This window comes from Daphnia pulex, chromosome 10, assembly GCF_021134715.1.
Source record: "Daphnia pulex isolate KAP4 chromosome 10, ASM2113471v1".
NCBI classification, from domain to species: domain Eukaryota; kingdom Metazoa; phylum Arthropoda; class Branchiopoda; order Diplostraca; family Daphniidae; genus Daphnia; species Daphnia pulex.
In genome coordinates this window covers 5,807,090-5,828,381 of record NC_060026.1, presented here as the reverse complement: position 1 = coordinate 5,828,381, position 21,292 = coordinate 5,807,090, and the positions used below count along the sequence as shown (strand labels likewise).

General features: G+C 38.3%; 4 protein-coding genes and 2 long non-coding RNA genes across 12 annotated transcripts; 3 read left to right on the top strand and 3 right to left on the bottom strand.

The window, feature by feature from the left end:
* Nucleotides 1-3,711: 3,711 nt before the first annotated feature.
* On the bottom strand, nt 3,712-9,691 carry LOC124204194. Its single transcript, XM_046601238.1, has 7 exons — nt 9,447-9,691; nt 8,470-8,883; nt 5,876-6,037; nt 5,176-5,316; nt 4,930-5,110; nt 4,594-4,716; nt 3,712-4,443 (listed from the first exon to the last, which is right to left on the bottom strand). The coding sequence occupies exons 1-7, from the start codon at nt 9,459-9,461 to the stop codon at nt 4,373-4,375; spliced, it is 1,107 nt and encodes a 368-aa protein (XP_046457194.1). The 5' UTR covers nt 9,462-9,691; the 3' UTR covers nt 3,712-4,372.
* Nucleotides 9,692-11,691: 2,000 nt separating this feature from the next.
* Nucleotides 11,692-13,786, top strand: LOC124206319. Of its 6 annotated transcripts, none has more exons than XR_006879673.1 (9): nt 11,692-11,846; nt 11,910-11,968; nt 12,039-12,352; nt 12,426-12,534; nt 12,603-12,731; nt 12,803-13,011; nt 13,087-13,261; nt 13,320-13,576; nt 13,652-13,786. It is a non-coding gene; the product is annotated as an uncharacterized LOC124206319 (long non-coding RNA). The 6 variants fall into 6 exon arrangements; XR_006879675.1 differs by having other exon boundaries at nt 11,910-11,979; nt 12,039-12,226; XR_006879674.1 differs by having other exon boundaries at nt 11,910-11,979; nt 12,603-12,723.
* A 1,866-nt stretch (nt 13,787-15,652) lies between these two features.
* LOC124204090 (60S ribosomal protein L34-like) lies at nt 15,653-16,558 on the bottom strand. Its single transcript, XM_046601105.1, has 4 exons — nt 16,420-16,558; nt 16,231-16,300; nt 15,863-16,060; nt 15,653-15,802 (listed from the first exon to the last, which is right to left on the bottom strand). Exons 2-4 carry the CDS (start codon nt 16,293-16,295, stop codon nt 15,706-15,708), a joined length of 360 nt encoding a protein of 119 aa, XP_046457061.1. The 5' UTR covers nt 16,296-16,300; nt 16,420-16,558; the 3' UTR covers nt 15,653-15,705.
* Nucleotides 16,559-16,667: 109 nt separating this feature from the next.
* Nucleotides 16,668-17,829, top strand: LOC124204088 (vesicle transport through interaction with t-SNAREs homolog 1A-like). 2 transcript variants are annotated; one of them, XM_046601102.1, is made up of 5 exons: nt 16,668-16,867; nt 16,927-16,982; nt 17,054-17,112; nt 17,185-17,529; nt 17,601-17,829. In XM_046601102.1, the coding sequence occupies exons 1-5, from the start codon at nt 16,818-16,820 to the stop codon at nt 17,757-17,759; spliced, it is 669 nt and encodes a 222-aa protein (XP_046457058.1). In that variant the 5' UTR covers nt 16,668-16,817; the 3' UTR covers nt 17,760-17,829. The 2 variants fall into 2 exon arrangements, with proteins under 2 accessions (XP_046457058.1, XP_046457059.1); XM_046601103.1 differs by having other exon boundaries at nt 17,051-17,112.
* A 296-nt stretch (nt 17,830-18,125) lies between these two features.
* Nucleotides 18,126-19,700, bottom strand: LOC124204089 (ubiquitin-conjugating enzyme E2-17 kDa). Its single transcript, XM_046601104.1, has 6 exons — nt 19,533-19,700; nt 19,013-19,076; nt 18,832-18,863; nt 18,693-18,770; nt 18,522-18,627; nt 18,126-18,408 (listed from the first exon to the last, which is right to left on the bottom strand). Exons 1-6 carry the CDS (start codon nt 19,554-19,556, stop codon nt 18,269-18,271), a joined length of 444 nt encoding a protein of 147 aa, XP_046457060.1. The 5' UTR covers nt 19,557-19,700; the 3' UTR covers nt 18,126-18,268.
* Nucleotides 19,701-19,966: 266 nt separating this feature from the next.
* On the top strand, nt 19,967-20,974 carry LOC124204110. Its single transcript, XR_006878752.1, has 2 exons — nt 19,967-20,521; nt 20,576-20,974. It is a non-coding gene; the product is annotated as an uncharacterized LOC124204110 (long non-coding RNA).
* Nucleotides 20,975-21,292: the final 318 nt, after the last annotated feature.

Here is a 21,292-nt window from a genome sequence, read left to right as displayed (position 1 = left end):
GTCTGAACGCTATCATGTTAGAAATCGTATCTTGGTGTGAAAGTAGACAGATTGCGATCCAGGCGGTACACGTACCAGGTATTTTGAATGTGGTTGCAGATCACCAGTCCAGGCTGAATCTGGAAACCGGCGATTGGAAACTACGGCCGGACTATTTCCAGCAAATAGCGTCTCTGTGGAACCCGCAAATAGATTTATTTGCAGCAGCTTGGAACCGTCAGCTGGACAAGTTCATCAGTTGGCAGCCACAGCTGGACGCGATGGCAGTGGATGCATTCACGATGGATTGGGGAAAATTGAGAGGCTATGCGTTCCCGCACTTCAAACTAATTCACAGATGCTTGTTAAAGATCTGGAGGGATCAAGCGGATGCGCTTCTGCTGACGCCGGTCTGGCCAGCACAACCTTGGTGGCCAACAATAATGAAGTTGGCATACCAACCGCCTCGTATCCTGAAACCGGTGGCGAATCTACTGTCGGATCCGGAAGGGAACCCTCATCCACTGCTGGCTCGAGGGTCACTGCTAATGGTCGCATGGGCCTTATCAGGCAAAGACTCGAAAACAAAGCCCTTTCGGACAAAGTGGTCCACCTACTCCTGGCAGGAAATCGTGAGGCCACATCAACTGCCTACCAGAGCTGCTGGAACGGTTGGGTCAGTTGGAACGGGATCAAGATCCCGTGTCGATCGATCAATGTGTATCGTTCGATGCTCTCGGGAACGCTGGAGCAGATGGAAGGATAAGATGTCGGCAAGCATCCATTAGTCATCAAGTTAATGCAGGGCATATTTAATTCCACTCCACGGAAGCCAAAATATACCGGATTTTGGGATGTCGGGGTTGTTTTGCGCCATTTACAATCACTTGGACCGGATGTAGACTTGAGCCTCACCTCCTTGTCGCATAAACTTGTCATCTTGTTAGCTCTTACATCCTTATTTAGAGTTTCCGAAATTGCAGCAATTGATTCGGAGTCAATTGTTTTCTCGGGTCCAGTCGTGAAGTTCGCCTTATTGAAGCTGAGGAAGAATCAACACAAGTCGAACGATATCCAATCCTTCTCTTTGTGTAAGCTGGAATCCCTTTCCAACCTTTGCCCAGTCCTGTGCCTTGAAAGGTACGTAAATTTGACTCGATCGTTCAGAGAAAGCCGACCCCCTTCCAGCCTGATTTTGGGCATTAAATCTCCACACGCTCCAATCGGAGCTTCGTCTGTTGCCCGTTGGATTAAATTGGTGTTAGCCGACGCAGGGGTCGACACATCGGTATATAGCGCTCATTCTACCCGCGGAGCTTCGGCCTCCAAAGCAAAATCTTCTGGGCTGCCTATCGAAACAATCCTTCGTACAAAAATACACTTTCCGTTGCCCAGCTACCCAGCTGGGCAACGGAAAGTGTATTTTCCTCACACTATAATAAAAGAATCGTCTCAGAAAATTTCCAGAATGCAATTCTGGGAGTAGAGTGAATACCAGACTTCTAAATCACCCAGTTAAGGTGGAGCTAATTGAGTACAATTAGGAAATTGCTCGAGATCGCGTAGCGATCGATGAGCAGTTGTAATTGTATGAAATTAGAGAGACCTTAATTAAGTTAAGGCATCCACCCACCATCCCAACAGTTGTTAAATGTTCTTTTTTTTTTTTATTCACAGGGGTCGCGACAATGGCTATTGACCGTCACTCAGTCATCAAGATGCAGAGGATTCCGTTACCCACAGAAGAATTATGTATAGGAAGCCTCAAAGGTCTGAGGTGGCAAGGAGCGTTATCGCCCGAAGAAGACAATCCGTTTTTCTTTTGTTTTTGTGTTGCGTCAAATGGCTGTAATACATCGTGTCCACACCCAGTTAAGGTCTCTCTAATTTCATACAATTCCAACTACTCATCGATCGCTACGCGATCTCGAGCAATTTCCTAAATGTTCAATCTAGTTGTGTTGCGTGAATACAGTCGTGATCTGACGATCTTAATTCAGACACAACAACCACCATCCAGGGAAGAAATAGAAATCAAGCTTCGACGCGCAACCAACACGTCCCCGGGAGCTGATAGGTCGAATATCGCCACCTCAAGGTCCTCGACCCTCAATGCCGCCTACTTGAAATCATCTACCAAACCTCTTGAACGGTCTCCACGTTCAAGAAAGGGGACCCTAGTGACTTTTCAAATTTCAGGCCCATCTCCCATCTATCTACCCTCTACAAGATTTACTCTGGCATCCTCAGCCAGAGAATCACTGCCATCACCATAGTTAGGCTGGCTATCCCCTGGACAAAAAGGATTTCATTCAGGCGTTAATGGCATTCAAGAAAACCCTCAACTTTTGCAGAACGCCGTGAGGAAACAACTTCGAAACACTAGTCTATGACTATGGCATGGCTAGGCTTGTGCAGTGTATTTGGTTCTGTGCCTCACACCGTGCTCTTTGATTTGCTTCACTCCCTTTCACTGCCGATCAACCTAAAGCGCATACTCTCCGACATCGCCACTGGAAACATCATGGACTTTGTTGTCGGAAACTAGCTCGTCTCCATTGCTACAACTGCTGGAGTTTGACAAGGTGATGCTTTGAGCACCACAGTCTTCAACCTGGCAGCCAACCTCTTCTTCGAGCAGCACTGTCGGAGAGCAACCCTGGAATCGACCTCTTCGGACATATTGTTAAAGTAACATCTTACACTGATGATATGCAAGGAATTGGCTATCAGCGCCATAGTTTTGAAGAAATAGTTCCCCTTATTGGGTTATTGTCCTCTCGCTGACCTCAATACAAGTCATTTCCCCTTCTTTTTATGACCCACGCTAAACCTTGACTCTACTGTCGATGACCGCGTTTGACCCTGTTTTGACTTGTATAAAATCCCACCTAATGCAGTTCTTCTTCATTCAACGCCAGGCTGTTCAGTTGGTCTGGTGCTGGCTCACCCCCCTCTCTGGTCTAGTGACGAGCCGATTATTCCGTCTGGTACTGGCTCGCTCGTTCTCCGTTTTAAACTTGTCTTATTTGTGTCGCTGTAGACTTTGACGCTGACTACACGGTGAAGGGCCGTGTGTATGCCTTCAATCTCTCTTGATGTATCTTTGATTTGTTTAAATTATGCGCGTTACGGAAATAAAACATCATCGAACAAATACCCGCGTTGAGTGGAACAAAACCAAACCTCGCAATATAGCGGTGATGTGACATCACTGATGTCAAACACACCCCATTCACTGCAAAAGACACTTCACCACTTATTTCGCGTAGTTTCCATCTTGGGACTAAGTTCAACGCCGGAAAGTATGCTAGTCTCAACTTCAACAATGGAAAGCCATTTCAGGTGGACCTACCTGTATTTGTTGATGGGAGTCCTATTAGATGCCCGGGACCTGATGACGACCAGGAGATCTATCTCGCTACACTAATTGACCAATTGGCGCAAAACTTCGGTTCCGTCCTCCAAATCAACTCGTCAGTAATCTTGACAAGATCGCCAACTCACTGCTAGCACCACTTCAAATCGGGGAATACCTTAACGGGTCAACGGATGCCGACTTAGCTTCGGACCAGCTGGAAGCAACCTGTGGACACTCACTCGAGACGCTGATAACGTCTATTTACTTGTAAGATACAGTATGCCAACTTGTTTGACAATTCACTTACGGCCGGTTGCAGACGTGTATGGTTTACTTTTATGTATTTGAAAAAAAAGATGGTAAATACTAAATAGTCCACAAATTTCAAATGATCTTTATTTCATCTATTAGATTTATGGATGGAAATTTTAAATGAATTAGCGTTAGTATATAAATCCAAAATAGTCAGATATTTACAAACAAAATATATAGAAACATAAGAAGGAAACGAGAATTTGACTTTTTAGAAACCAACTAATAACAAATAATTAAGGTTGCAAAATAAGGAATAAGCAACCCTGCAGAACAAAAAGAAAAGTATTATTATTTAAATATTGTCATACGTTATTTCTGATGGAGCAGCTTGTTTCTGCATTCCACGATAAATTGCATAATGAAATTTTCCGTATAGATCTCATTCCAACTAAAAGTAGGCGAAAAGTCAAAAGTGGTGCGCAGCTTTCGCGCCAATGCGCACCACTGTGGCCTACAGCCCAACTAAACTTTTATTTGAGCTTGACTACCTATATACTACTCATGCTTCCCACCAAGCAGATGCATCTTCATGTGTGTGGGTATATAAGTCAAGCCAAATGGGAAGCATAGTTTGGCGAGAGGCCGCAGTAGGGCACCACGTGCATACCATAATATACGCTACAACTATGGTTGACAGGTACTTTTAGTTGGAATAAGATCTATACTTTTTTATTTCCGTAATTAATCCAGTGTAGTATTGCGCTACTTCAAGAAGGTTTATTCCGTCCAGTTAAGTGTCGATGAAAACCCGAGTACCTTCTCCCACGGAAATTCCTCGGGTTTGGTACCTACAAACAAAAGACCGTGTGTGCAATGTTATGTGTAGTTCTTTTTTTTTTTCAAAACAGTGAATGATTCCATCAAATTTTTGCTGTTCTCATTTTTTTGTGATTTTTAAGTTATCATAATTTTTTACTGATAGTTTATGTATAAATTACCACTTGATCGCTGAATACGTCCGTTGCGGTTATTTGTCCCGTTCCCGCTGTTACACATCATACCGTAAACGCGGATTCCTGGTACACGAGCATAAGCTGGCTGGTCATGGCTCATGGGTCCATCTGCAAGATTGGTGTGAACGGTTTAGACCATGATCGTAAAGTTGGAGGAACATATATTTATGGAAAAGGAAAAAAATCTATTCTGCTTTATAGGATGTTACAGCAAAAACATAAAAACATGAGAATTGTAGGAAAAAAAAGAATAAACAATTATAGGTGATAAAATGTCGATCGAACCATTAACCATCTAAATTTGGTAGGAAATGTTCTTACCTAGTTCGCCTTGTTCGCAGCGACAGATGACAAGATACTGAGACTTTCCCGTGCGAACATTCTGGAGGGCGAGCAATGCCCAATCTTGTGGTGAGCGACATTCACGAATTAACTTGGTCTCTTCACAGGTTTTTACCAAGGTTGGTGATTTGAATCCGCGCCCCGCTTTTCCGGTTCCCTTCTATAGAAGTTAATTGAATCGATATTTTATTAAGTTCTATCGTGTTTCTTCAGTATAATTTTTACTTTAATATTTTTCTTCATTCCAACTTCGATTGTATGAAAATCGTTTCGGGCAATACTAGCAGAGCAAGGGCCCTGAAAGCGATCTGCACAGGCACAGAGTGGTTGCGTAAAGTTAAATCGTGTGTAGACGGCATTGCATACCTACAAATTGATATAAGTTATTGTGTAGTCAAAGCTGAACTAACTGTGTTGTAAAAATTTTGGCAAACATAATGATCCGAATTTTCCTTTTATGATCGAATTGTCTTGTTTAATATTAATTTCGTTAAACAAAAATAAAACTTGATAATATAAAAACTTTATCTTACCAAAAAGTGACATACTCTTAGACAGAAAATTTACACTGCACAAAAACATTCAAAATGCTTTCCTAAATCAAGTTTTCCGTGCTCAGTAGATTAACACTCACATGGGAAACTTTTGTTTCTCTCTAGATGCTTGGCTTTTGCTGAGGCTTTTGATTGTAGAAGTACTGTATCTTGCCTTGAGGGAAAATAAACTTTTCCCTCATACTGACGGAAAATTTAAATTTCACATCGGCTTGAACACTTTAGTGCAACATCTGGTGTACGCTCGATTTGACGTACTGTACGTACGTAAAAATATTTCGATTGTAACTAAATTTTTCTTCCTTTTTTTATTTACGTACTAACAGTTTGGTTAAAAAAGATGAAGAGGAAATGACAGAAAAAAGGTTTACCTGCTGTGTAGCGCACTCGGGTAGCAAGTAGAGATGTTGATTGTGCGGATAATAGTGGTATTTAGTCGGTTTAGCAACCGGTTTTTTTCGGTCACGAATACCCTCCTCTACAGCCAAATTCCCTTCTTTGCTCGTCATGACCTCCACGTCAGTCAACTCCTCCTTCAAAGGAAAATTTGTCAGTATAAGGTGTGTGTGTGTGATAGCAAAAACCAAAAAGGTTTCAAATAGGCTACACTTAAAACAGATTTAACATCATATTAAATACAAAGGAACATTCGTTCTTATCCTTGCCATGAAATCGTTCTTCCTAAAATAGGGATACAACAACACAATGATATTTTTATTTTTGGTGACAAGTGACGAATGGTTGGTTGCAACACCATTTAAAAAGAAGTACGATAAGACAGCTCATTTATTTTGCCTTTTTAAATTTATCAGTTTCAATGAACTAAGCTAAAAACTAGAACCATATTTCTCAATTTTTTAATTCCTTTAAATATTTGAATTCAAGGTAAGGGGCAACTCGGAACGGTCGTTGACACCTTTGTAAGTGTGAAGCGTTATCTCATCTCGTTTATCTCTAATAGAGAGGGAGACGCGAAGTGGAACAAGCAATTCAACGCTTGCGATCATAAAACAGCTTATGCACGATTGCATTTTAAATTTATTTGACCGTGTTATAATTTCTTCGACGACATAAAATCGTTGTGCGTTCTCAGGCTCATTCATCCAAACACACTTGGATCTCAGCTCACAACCGCTTCTTATGGAATACAATGAAATACAATAATAGCGTAAAGCAGGGAAAATCTGGAGGTCAAACTTCACAAAGAAAGTTAATCAAGATAAGCATTGCGCATAAACTTTTATGCTCAAAATTTGGTTGAGTAAAACGTCTTTACATCGGAACGACATTCTCTTTCCCCCTCCTCATTTTTTCTAATTGTGCGATTCTGGGTGTTCGTTTATCTCCAGACGGGAGTCCGGTTTACAGTACGATGATGTCAATGACTGCGAAATCAAGATTCGGTCGTGTTAATCAAGTGCAACGGCACTGAAATGCATCGTGAGATTCCAGTAAACAGATCACATTATTCCAGTTGGAAGATCATTTTCAATTAAGGTTATTCAACTCTTATACTACCCAACATTACCTTACGATCAAGTTGGCTGCTTTTTTTTACTCCTTTGCTGTTGACAGATGACCGCTTCTTATTGTCCATCCTTTTATTTTTCCGAGGGATTTTCAATTCTTTTGTTCCCTTCTAAAATCCAGACGTCACACACCAAATCCTTTCCAACAAAATCCCCGTAACGCCAACGAGTTTCAAAGAAAAATAACGGGACAAAAGTGGTGTTTGGTGTCGCACGCGGTTTGGCTTTCAACCCTTCAGCGTGAGCAGCTTCCGTAAACATTTTTGTACCGTTTCGATTCAGCGTACCATTACGAATTTACGATTGACAGGCAATTCTTCCCTTCTGGAATGGAAAGCTTGTGCTTTAGTTATTTCTGTTTATGTTTGTTATTTTTCTATTTTTTAATACTTTTTTGTGTTCAACAGTCAATCTTTAGACATTTGTAAAATCGTAAGAACGATATCGGACAGGTTGATGATTTCGTATTCAAACTACTGCAGGAATTTAAGCTTTATAATAAGCTAATAAGCTAGTTTGATGTGCGTGGCGACCTGGGGGTTTATCAAGATTAAAGTTCAAGCTCATATAGACGAAACGGAAGTCAAATATTTTTTCAGAAGCACTCCGAATAGAATCAGTGTAACAAAGAAACAAAGAAATGTTCCTCCAACAAAAACGAATGAAGCAAATGGACATGGGTTGGAACGGTAGATAGTTGTTGGTGGGATCGTCACTCTGCCGTTGCTTCATTTGCCTAGATTGCTTTTATTCAATGCAACGTAGTTTGCTACCGTATTTATTCATTTCGTTTCTACGTTTTAGTTCTTCGCCAATTCGGTTTGCTCCCTTGATATACCTAATCTGTTGAATTCGATTTCTTTGGATTTCGAGTTTGGTGTCCAAACTGTTGTAGAATTAATCAACTACGCCCTCATTGAATTTCCTCGCCAGTCTTTTTTTTTTTTTTTTTTTTTCATTTGTTTGTTTTGAATCCACTCATAAAATCCGAAGACCCTAAATCGTTTGATTTGGAAAATTGCGGATAGCCATTTCTTACAAGGGCAACAATACTGTAAAAGAATCAATGCCCATTTTCTTATTACGGGAATATACACCGCAGTAGCAGAATATTTCATTGGATTCCGCCGAGGCGGTCACCTGCGGCAATCGATCGATTGATGGCTGAATCAATTATGAGTGGCTAGCCCCCTCCCTCCACATTCAGTCATCGGTCATCCATAGCCTACTTTACATTTCAAATTTCTGTGTGGAAAGGATGGGTTTATGCATTTTAACTGTTGTCCCAAAACGGCCATATTTTGATGACTGAAAAACGTTATTTAGTTTAATTCGGATTTTCGTTGGAACAAAATTTATCTTTCAAAGCGACCCATAAGTTTAAAGCAAAACGTCGTGGCGCTATTTATTTTAAAAAGCTCTGGATAAATTTTTACCTCGTCTTCTTCTTCAAAACTTTCCGTAAGTTGACGAACTAAATCTGAAGTTCCATCAGCATCTTCTGGCGAAACGCCCAACTGTTGCAACTCAGCCTTTTGATTTATCTGCTCAGCCGGTTTAGGGCCTAACACTGGCATGAGGGTGTTGACCGCTGTTTGCTGCGAATGGGTGGCCGTTTCTTGCTGCTCTTGATCGTAAATTACACTTTTCAAAGGAAGATCATCTTGGGGTGAAATAGGTGTAAAAATAGGTAATTCAGTTTTTTGACGCTGCAATCCTTGGCGTATTCCTTTGTCCAGTGCTTTGAGACGCTCCACGATGGAAACGCGCTGGCTCGCTGCATGACTCACTGTCGCCAACAGAACTATTGCAGTCAGCATCAAGGAATAGCAGTTTCCCAGCGACCTTTTCTGTTTTGTTCACAAGAGAAAAACGGATCGGTGTAAACATGAAACCACGTAGAACTATACTTAGTTGAAATGCTTATGAGAAGTAGAACTGTTTCCGCTAATAATGCGTAATATTCACCCAAAAAAATATTTGATCTTCAAAATAAATGTTAAAATCTATGTGTAACAATTGAATTTTTCTCATCATTTAGATTTTTCCCCCAACGTCCTACTTTTTCTTCAACTTACATTGCTCAGAAATGTTCGTAAATCGTAACTGTAGCGACAGAATGGCAGAATCACTTAGTGTTCTTAGCGTTCTACGTTGATCAATTGGTTTCAAAAAATATCACCAAACTTTCAGTTTACATTTTCAGTCTACATAGAGCATTTAGACTTTGCAACGTACGTAGCCTACATTATGTTGTACTACATACAGTATATAGGTATAACCTGATTCTTAGGTACAACCAAGATTCTTACTGCCGTTTACTGGAAAAATATTTAACTTAACCAAAATTCTGACTTGCTTCGTAAATTAGAAATCTGATTGTTAATCTCTCGGTTAAAAAAAATTGTGTTACTTGATAGATAGACATGTTCCCGTCGAGCTGCTTTTTTATGATTCAAAATGCTGAAATAGCAGAGAAACTTTGAAGAAACTTTGACACTTGTAAAATAAAAAGGACTTTTGTGGAACCGGAGCTGTTTACTGCTGGATATACAACACTCAACTGCCAGTATTGCTGGAATGCCTAGAAGATTTTCTTAACTTCCTTAAGGAAGACAAATAGCGCCGCTAGTCAGCCTTCGGGAGGTTTCTACTATTATGACACGCCTCGCTAGTGAATAGGAAAAAAAATAGGAATAGCAACGGAACTATTCGATCGTGCTCAAAACAGGTTCACTATGCACTTTCTTTGCTATTCTGATTCCCTTCGCGAAGCAACTTTATATTAATTGTCGGGAAATTGTCGGAAATTGTGCTGTCTCCGAGAAAAAGGCCAAAACGAAATACTGTAGGCTATCTGTTAGTAAAAAAAAACTTTACGGTTTAGAAAATTTTGTGGGAAATTTGCTTTCTATGCTCTCGCATTCGACCTAATTCGAAACATCTTTTGCAGTCGTCTTCGTTACTTGTTACTAATGGTAGGCTAAGCACTACTTTGCCAAATTGACTGCCTGTTTTTTGCCATTGATTTAACTGTCGCCAAAACAATTTATAGTGAAGACAAATCATGTAAGGACAAAAAAACAGATTAAAACTGGTTTCAGAAAATCTAAAAAATCGCTGCGACCAATTTGTCTTGCAATTAGTTGTATTTTTATTAAAGACTCGTTAGTCTCAGTGTTTTACGTATTTGACAGAAAAAATCGCCACTTAAACAGTTACGGATTTAAACAAATCTAGTTAACAATCAATGCACAACTCAAGGAGAACCAAATCCCAGACCATTTTTTGTACTATACTAACTACATCCGAAAAAGAAACTTAAAGAACGACGAAATTTCCTTCCATTTAGGAGATTTACAAGGTTTTGGTTCGTGATTGGACATTGACACTCCTTGCGGATAGCAAGCAGAACCTAATACGTCCCCGGCCTTATTCTTTATATAACTTTAAATGCCGCAGGGTCCTTATTGAAACATGCTTCGGCATAGAATCCGTGGGTAGACCTTAAAAATTTGGTGGCTGGGTATGGGAAGCCGTTCGTGCCACTTTTTTTTGTAAATGCGACGGTAATCTTAATGCTAAATGTAATGGTAAACAGCTATGTAATGCTAAATGTAATGCTAATCCTAATGGTAAACAGCTTATCCCGAGCAGAATCTTTCTGTCCAAGAACCATTGCGTTTGGAAAAATAGTAAAAAAATGAATATTTTAACTGTTGGGAAACCGTTCATTTTCGCGTTTTTCTTGATGTGAAAAAGACGAATAAAATTTGGAAAGTTTAATGGCAAATGTGTGTAATAAATACTTTAAGATATTAACATACACTCGTTCAAAAGAGGGCTACTTAGCTACTTATAAGTTGAGAAACGCTTCATACGAAGTAACCGTAGTTACCTTCGCAACCGCCGACTGTTGTTAGATTAACAGGTTGTTCAACGTTATTCGACGATAAAATTATGTCTGTGACTAGGGGTGTACCTTTGACTTTAAGAACAGAAACGCTGTGCGCTAACCTCTTCACCGATACATATGACTGTATTACTAACTCTACTTTGGTCGTTGCATTAACTACAGAAATGCAGATGCACCTTATGCCTCTCGTCTTTGTAAAACATGTACAGCATATAGATTTCAAAAATGCAAACTAAGAATGCTTTCTTGCGTATTTTCCCAGACAAAACTACTTTACTGTTTTTCTTCGACCGTTTCTCAGCGCAATGTGTCCCTCTCCAGTCTTATATTGGCGCAGAAATGGTTGAAAAACAAACAAGCTTCAAGCGCATCCATCGAAGTTCCTGAAGGGATGGTTAAAGACGCCTTAAAAAAAAGCCAGTGCCACCATTAACTAATGGTAGCGTTGGAAACTCGAGATTTTAATTTAAAACTTTCATCACCGTCTCCCGTCGTTAGCTTTTAACTGTCGGTCAACAGTATCAGAATAATGTTTTACTGTCATCTGTCTGACAAGAAAAGACTTCAAATATACTAGGATAACTAGGAAATTATGTTGGATCGTGTGAGATTTATGCGGGTTTTTTGTTGTTTTTTGCAAGATTTTGCGGGATTTTGAAGATAATCGTGCAAGATAAAGTGCAGGATTTAAAAAAAAAAAAAAAACGGACGGATTTTCGGGACTTTTTAGGCAACCCTGCACGACTTTGCTATTTCAGAAGTGGCAGCACTGGCTATCTGTCAAATCAGGATCTGGACCAAAGTGTTGACTCGAATACATACACAGAGTGTTGGCAAGCTATTTTATCATGGAGTTAGTGACACATTGTAAACATTCCAATGTGCTGCCTAGAAAAGGTGAAGATTGGTATGCTTTCTTAATTTATATATTGTCATTAATGTAATACATATTTTTCACAGAGCACGCAACATCCCAATCTAATTGCTTTATGCTGGTATTCCTCCATTACCTAATCATTGTGTGTCAAATGTATGCTCATTTGTCTGTTTATTACGGCATTTTATTTATTTCATTTGTGCTTTGTTTAGATTCTGACTGAAAACATGCTAGCCATGCTGATGCCAGCAAGGAATACTCCTCGATTGTCCCCCATCCTCTTTCTTGGATCTTAATTTCTGGGAATGTTTGTTCATATTAGTTTACTCGCTGGCTGCCACATTTTGCTTCCCATGTGAGATCTATTGAATTTCACGTGTGTTGATGGTGTGGAATCCTGGTATTGCTAACTATTAGCTCCAGTCTAAATTTGGTCTTGTTGCCGATTTTTTTTGGCACAATACTTTCCCTCCAGAAGCCGGTCTTTAGTGAACTATCGGAGGTTCTTGATCCAAAATATTCATTGGTGCATAACTTAGTAGTACTGCAACTTTTACAGATAGATTCTCATTATGATTTCCTTTTTTTGTTCTTTTCAGATTCACTGGCCTATTAGCACGAAATGTGGTAAAACCCTTTTGAGAAGAGCCTTGTTGTGCCAAACTTTAAAGTTCTGTTGATCGTTCGACATACCAAGAACTTTCCCAGGTAAAGTTGAAAATTTAAGATGTCGAGAAAGTTTTGGATTTACTCTAACTCTCTGTGCATGCTAAAAGGAATTCAAAGGAAGTTCTAGTGGCAGCTTATGTTCACTGGCAAATGCTGCGTGACACATTATGACACACAAAACAAGCCTAGACGCCCATTTATTCCACATCAAACATCTCTTTATCCTTCGTGACCAGGTTGTAACCGTGTCATATTTCATTATATTAAAGCGCTGGTCATGATTCATCATTATATTGTTCATTTACAGATAACTCCTTTTCAAGTCGACTTAAAAGTAGCGGTCGACGAAATAGCGGGCAGCAGAGTGCCGATTTGACTGTTGGGGACGTTATATTGGAGCACTTCCACCACTATGAAAAATTTGTGACATCTAATGTGAAGCTGCCCCTTCAACACTACAACCAAATTGAAGATCTCGATTCGGCTTTAGCCAACAACGATCTATCGATTGCAATGGTAAGATTGGCTGTATTTTATAAAAGCACCTATATGTTTACTCTAACCTTACCATGCAATTTGTTTAAAATATAGTGTGCCTTTTTTTCAAAAATCTTGAAAACCATGTCATCTCGCGATCAAATATCGAAGATGTTGATGAGCAAACTCTTCACCAATTCATTGTGATCAAAGATTCAATGGAAAAAAAGAGGAAACGACAGGCGTCCAGGATTCGGTCATCTGACCAATCTGATTGCAGTTATGGGAGGTTAGTTTTTCCCTCAAGTCCTCACATAACTTGTTATTGATAATATATTTTTTATTAGTTATTATTAACATCATACGGGAAATCAACAATAAGGCACCTAAAGTGGACTTCAAAGAGCTAATAGGAACCATCCAAAGCGCTCGTCGCATCTTCGTCGTTCGAGTTAAAAAACAAAGAATTGAATCAAATCGAAGTCCCAGACGAGGTAGAAGGGCACAGAGCCGATCGTAAAACCCAACTCGCTGTAGACAGCAGAATGGCAGAACTGTACAACGCCATCCTGAATTTTGAACTAAATTAGCGGTTTATGTACAAGTACGTTGTACCTACACCACAAAAATTATTGATTTATCGCTCGCTATATGCTCAATAACATTTTTTTGTCTACAGGTCATCTGTGTTAAGCAGTTATTGATTCCTCAAGTACATCCCGTGTTTAATTGCTCATTTCATTGCTCATTTAAGAATTTTATGACGTTTCAGTTTAAGCAATAGGACAATACATTTGAGAATCCCGGAGTAAAACATCTCTTTGTCTTTTCTGTTATCATTATACTCTTTAAACATCGCCATAAGCGTCATAAATATGCATGTAGCCGGTATTCCCTTACAGATTAATTGCTGATTTTGATGGGATCTTCGAACGCATTTTTAATGAACATTTATATAGTTACTTTATTGTAAAATAGTGTAAACAAGTGCAGAATGCACGTGTCTCTTTTACATTTTCAAAATTGATTTCAAACAGTAAATCCATTCGAAAAATGCATTTTTTCTACAAAATTCATAGGAAAAATTCTGCTCGGGATATTATTGCGCAGTTTGCAGAGGGTTTTCAATTTTAAATTAATGATGACATTCCAAATAATGAATTAATAATGTTTATAAATACAATTACGTTATCCATTTTAAATTTATTTATAATTTGTATTAACGCGGAAAATAATTTTTGCATTAACTAAGTTCAATCCCGCAATTAGATGGCTCATTTTAGTCATTTAATCTTGTTTTTGTAATACGAGTTTACGTACGAGTACGAGTACGAGATGTTTTCAACCGAGCCAGTAATAGCTCGATATTTTCGCCATCTAGGAAGGGAAATTCGAATGAATTACGAATGAAGAAGAATGAAGTTATAATAACAATCTGTGAATGTATGATTATTTTTTTAAAGGCTCTTTTGTGCGACGATGCACGGCGGTAGGTTTAAGTCCTACGAAAGCAAGAACGTGCTATACTTGATCTTGGGGGTATTCTGACATGAAAAATCTCTGAACGCGGACAGATGAAACTATGATTCTGTGAACGTAAAGGAGTCCTCCAATTCAATTTCCTTCCTTCCAATTTCAATGTCTTCCAATCCATCGTCCAATCCAAACATGGAGTTAAAAATTAGTTGTCTGAAATAGCTGGACATACGCGAATGTCCCAGTTTCTAAAAAATATTAGGGCTTACTTTCCATCGTTATCTACCTCATATTCATAGAATACTTAATGATTTGTCAACTGAGACTATAAACGCAGCGTTTGCAGCCATTGCCCACTTTTAAAAGGATCTCCATAGATAACCGCGACGTCTGGGAAATGAGCACACCATCCGAACAAGTAGTTGCAACGGAAAATGAATGAACTCCTTCAATTAATGATTTTACTGAACAGTACCGATCACCGGACAAGTGATTACGAAAATCCGAAAACTTGCGAACACAGCTACGCTAGTTTTCCAGTAGTAAAAAAAAATAAAGAAGCTATGCCATGGTCGTCGTGATGACTTAGCTTTTAAACTGGCAAATTCGGCGCAATTGAAAAAATAAAATAACCCCCGTCGTAGCGGACAAGGTTGATAGCATCAATTTAATGTGTGTTGTGATTGGTTTAACGGATTTAATATTATAGAACCTGTTAGGAACCGTAGGAACGCATCATGTTACGAAACTACAAGATTAAATTTGTCTTTCCAGCAATCTAGCAAGCCCAATGAATAATTTTACTGTGATTTTAAAACTATGACCTGCACGGCGTTTCTTAAAATAAATTTCTGAACCGCCTTGGAAACAACAGCCAAGTAGTTTTATTTTGATTTAATCATTTAATTAATTTAGTAAATAGTTGACATTATTTTAATTTCTAGTAGTATGTAAGGACATCCTGTCTAATTGGTTGTTTCAGCAAAAGAATAAATGTTAACCTCTTGGTGAAATAGGCTGACGCTAGGTTACAGCTGTAAACTAGCGCTAAGATTGTTAAACCTAAATTTATCAATCCAACTTCTAATCCGAAAAAAAAAAAAAACTAGTCGGATGCACAGAACACATTATCCTAAAGCTTAAATAATTTCAAGCGAGCCATGAAGGGGACACCTTTTGACAGTGAGAAACACAAATACAATAATACCACATGATGCAAGGTGTATTAAAATCCACCCACACTTCATTGGAGGACATTTAAACTTTGCCTTTAGAAGATTTAACAGCAGCCTGCTGAGCCTTCAGTACTTTGGCTACTATTTTCTGCTCTTCAATCAAGAACGCCCTCACAATCCTGAAATTAAGGAAAACATGTTAGAAACACCAATTTAAAAATGTACTGAGCACAACATACTTCTCTCTGACACAGCTGTGACAAAGACATCCACCATAGGCACGGTAGACTTTCTTTTGTCTCAGTGACATTCTTTTTCGCTCATGAGCTCTTGCTGGTCGGATACCTCTGAGTGTAGTCTTGCACATACCACATTTGGGAATCTTCCTTTGCTTCTTTTTGTATTGATATACAAGGCGACCACCTGGGGTTCTCACACTGAAAACATAAAAATATTATCACAAGTTCATAACAATAAGTTGTAGGTATTGTTGACACTTCACATAAAAGTGTTGAACATTTAGAAAATTATCATTAAAAATCGCTTTCACTCAACTGATCAATTCTATCTCTAATCTAGACATCTAATTAATGTATGACAATCTTACATGCGTCGCTGGTTGCTAGCGGTGTTGTAGGAGAGGCGCCTCCGATAAGTTAAACGTTGAGCCATTTTACCTAAAATCAACAAAAAGGTTGGACCATTTAGTTCAAAACGAACACTAGTTCACATTACAATATTTAATCTGAAAAATAGTTTCAAGGAGATATGGATGTACATTGATATTTAAAAATACCTTTCGAATCCAAGCCCGAAGTGAAAAGGAGCTCTAAGAGAAAGACTTTACTTGACGAAGAGAACAACGTTCGCTGTTGCCAAGTAGCAAATAAAAGTTTTAGTCAACTGAAAAATGGAAAATGGTCGCGGAAAATAATATTAATCTTTTCTTGTCTCCTTTCGAAATAAGTTAAATATAAATTGCAATAAATTTCGTGATTTACTCAACAAATTTTCTAAAAGTAATTCACCACTGGCAACAAATCTTTTTTCTTATGTTATTACTCAATTCTTTGAAGTACTTGGCAGCCATTTTAAATTGGCAAATGTTTACGGATTATGTTTACAATTACAACTTTACATGTAGCGTCTCGCCGTACCCCTGGTGTTGTCTTGTGACAGGTAAATATACCCTATATGTTAACGAAAATGGACTCCTTGTTAAAAAGTTATGAACAGCAATTCAGGTATGTTTATTTTAAAATTTCTTCACTCACAGTTTTCAATAATAATTATGATTTTAAAGTGTCATCACTGCAAGCATTACTGCAAGAACAGCAACACTGAATGGAATAACTAAAGGTTCAATCATATTGAAATTTTCCATTTATTATGTTTCCGTTTAGTCAATTTTATTTCTAACATTTCAGCGGAGGATAAGAAATGTTCCATTCAACAGATTGTAAGAGAACTTGAAGAAACTAAGGATATTGTAAGAATATTAATTCTGCATTAATATTTGATAAATGTAACACGACTTTTAAATATTCTAATTTTACTTCAGTTGGAACAGATGGAATTGGAGATTCGAGAACTGGATACAGCTTCAAAAAACAAATATTGTACTCGTATTGAAAGCTACAAAGTTGAACTTTCCAGACTAGAAAAAGAATTCAAGAGTAAAAGAATTTCAAATGGTGGAGAGAGAGAAGAATTAATTGGAGACACTGATGCAGAAGATGTATATGATCAAAATCAACTATTGATTAGTAATGGTGAAAAGCTAGAACGAGGAAGAAATCGTTTAGAAGCAGGCTATCAAATTGCTATTGAAACAGAGCAGATTGGAAACAACATACTTACTGATCTCAATCAACAAAGGGAAACCATTCAAAAAACCAGGAACAGAGTAAGTTTAAGAAAACATCGCTCTAATATTTGATTTCAAATTTTAACATGCTAACTTTTTTTTGTTATAAGCTACGAGAAACCGATGAACAGTTAAGTCGTAGTGGGCGCTTGCTGAATCGCATGTTTGGCAGAATTATTCAGAATCGTCTTGCGTTTGTTGGCTTAATTATTCTTGCTGTAATTTTGATTATAATTACATTGTATATTAAATTTCGGAAAAGTTCTTAGCCATTCCACAATTTGTATGTATATGTAAATGTATGTACTTTGTTTCAATATAGTATTTTTGCGCACGTCATGCAACTGATGCTTTTATTTGTCATCCTACGATTACGATCACTTCAAGGTTATTTAAATCTGCAACAGATGGTCCTACTGAAATTACATAATATTCAATTGAGAATTGGAAAATTTTCTGAGTAAGCCATTTTCGACCATGAATTCTAAAAGCAATAAAAATTTCAATCACTCAAAACATCACTAAGGGAATAATTAAGTTCAGTTTCGTATGCTTATTCACAAGCATTATTTCTTATGTAAGCATCAATAGATAACTTATTCCAGCTTTTGCGACAATAAACCGAAAATACTAACTGACGGCACAAGGATTTTTATTTAGAATTAATTAAGTTCCATCGACATCTCGATTCATTTCGATCGCAAGGAGTAGATGGGTGGGGAAGTTGGGGTGTGAGGGGATTTGAAAAAAGAGCTGGGCCAAACAAATGACGTAGTCATCACATGGCGTATTTACGAGTCCATTCACGTGCAAGTTCATTGTATCGCTCTCGATCAGTCTTGTATATCCTGGCAATCTCGGGAACCAAAGGATCATCCGGGTTTGGGTCGCATAGCAGAGAACAAATTGACAGCAGCACTGAAATTACAATATGATACAATTAAAAAATATTCCATCTATCTATCTAAGAATATATTTTAAAAAATATTTTAATATATAGCAATATTAAGTTAAGCTAAACAAATCCACACCTTTAGAAATGGTGAGTGCAGGTGACCACTGGGATCTCAATATATCCAAACAAATGCTACCATTGCTGTTTATATTTGGATGATAGATTCGTGTGGTGAATGCCACCTAAAGTAAAAACATTATGCAAGTCATCAACTGTCACTTGATAAGTAAAAAATATATAAATTTACCTTGGGTGGCTTGAATGGATAATCTGTTGGAAAGTGAATGGTTAGAAAGAAAACTCCACCTTGGTAGGGACTGTCAGGCTATTAAAACAAAACTCATTAGTCATTTGGGTTTGGTTTATAAGGGGAATAAATAACTTACGGGTCCCATGATTGTGGCCTGCCAATGGAATACTATTGAAAAATGAATATTAATTGTCAATTAGCAAAACTATTAAGTAACAAACTATGAATTTACACAGACATTAAAGCTTGTGCTATAAAACAGCTGAGCTTCAATAAATAAGTTCCTAATCTTAAGTTAAAGGAAACAAAAATCTTACAATCATCTCCTACAGGACCTGCCGAGCACTGTGCAGGGGGATCACGACCAAGATCTTGAAGTTCCTGAAAGAAAAGTAAAATGCAACTCAGAATAAGAGTAGAATCACAAATGAATATTGAAATAGATTTAGTGTCCCCAATGACTAATCCTTTTGTACAGCTACACATTATAAACCCATTTATAATTTAAAAAAAAACTAAATGTTAAATGTCAGTATTTAACACGTTTACCTAACCTAAATGCGATAAAAAAAATTAATATGTTAAGAGATACGTTTTAGCGTCGCATTAAATAGAACGTCTAGATAAAATTGTGACAGCAGTCTAGTAGTTAACAAGTTTACATCTAGGAATGGAGAAAAATCTAGACCCCGACTTTCGCCGAGCCAAAGCCACTTAACATGGCGACTCCTTTATCGGGTTTTACTTCCTTGTAACTCATTTTCGAGCGACTTTAAACGATTGAACTCGACTGAAATGCACAGTAAATTCGAACAGTTTCAAAATTGGCAAACATACCTTATTGATTCTTTTCAATGCCATCTTTATGATATATGCACGCTATACAAGTTTTGCCGAAAGACTAGCCCTTGTCACCAACGAGAAAACCTTTTCCAATATGGAGGTTAGGGAAAGGAACAGCGTTGCCAAAACAGCCCAAGTGGTCTCGCTGCCTGCCGAAACGAAACAACGTTGCTGCTATGCGCAATAGAAATTATATATTCTTCCAACACCATCTTGCGTTGATGTGCGAGACATCTTTTTGAATTTAATTTAATTATATAACACGATGAGTTATCAACGTTTGCGATTTTATTATACAACGATGAACTGTTGGATCGCAGGAAAATATTTACAAATTTGATTTGATATTGTTGGTGAAAGCGGTGAACGCTTGCATCAGTCAAAGGAAATCCGAATATCATTCAAGCCCTTGAAAACCAATTGAAGGTAGGGCTGTGGCCCGGGCCATGAAAGCCCGGGCCAAAGTTCGGGCTAAAGGAAAAAAAAACCCAACCCGACTCAACCCATCGAGGCATTTTTTTAACGGGGCGGGTGATGGGTCGAACCGCCGGGTCCGCGGGTCAACCCGAGATGTGGCGCCATCTATTGGTCAAATAAAGAATCTCACAGCTAGAAAGTGCCAGAAAGATCTGGAGGGATAGGATAGCTTAAATCCATTCATTGCAGATGCAGAGTTGCAGATATTCGATGTTCAGTCATCACGTTTTAAGTAGACGCTGACACGCGCTAGAGCTTCAAAAGGCAGAACACATGAAGTGGTGAAGGCTGTATGTCTAAACGTAAATCTACTTCTAATAATGGCGAGCAGTTATCGCGTAAACCTCAAAGTTTGTCAAAATCGAGCAATTCTACTGGGAAAAAGAGAAGTTTACCAATTAACATTAGCATTGAAAGTGATGATGAGAATGAGATGGATGATGCAGATGCACTTCCTGCAACAAGCACAGAAATAACCAATCAGTCAAGTTCAGCTCCATTGAAAGGTATCAATTAGTCTATCTTTTAATTTGCTGTTTAATGGCTAGAGATCTCCTCAGCATTCCAGCGACAAGCGCAGCTAGCGAGAGGGCCTTTACTGTTGGCAAGGATATTTATGGCATTTCGAGAATGAGCTTGAAGCCTGAGACCGTTGAAGCCCTAATCTGTCTACGTTCATGGTACAAAGCAGGATTAGTTGGGGTAAAAGAAGTCTACGATTTCTTGGAAGAAAACTTTGATACCTTACTTTTCCACTTTTGGAAAACGAAGAAGAAGATTTTTAAAAACAATTTTTTGTATTTGTTCGATAACTACAGTTAATTCGGATTTTTACTTCCAACACTTACTTCCAAGTTTCTTTTCGTTTCATTGATGTATGTTTGTTTACATCAATTCTCATGTATTAATTTTTTTTTGGTTCATTTAAAACAGAATAAAAATTCAATTTTTATACGTTAGGAAATTTTGCCATTTATTGATAAACAGACTGAAAAGATGATGAAAAAGTATGATTGACCCGTGAAAAACCCGGGCCGTGACCCATCCTGTTAATATTTTTTGACCCATGGGTTGGCCCGGGCCGAACCCATTTACTCTGTTGGCCCAACCCGCTCCAACCCGTGTTTGAAGAAAAACCCATCTAGGCAACCCATTAAAAAAAAACCCGCCCAATAAGCTCCGGGCCACAGTCCTAATTGAAGGTGTGTTATTGATTATTAATGTGACATTTCATTCGAGTAGCTGAAATTTTAATATGAAATAAATTAGCACTTATT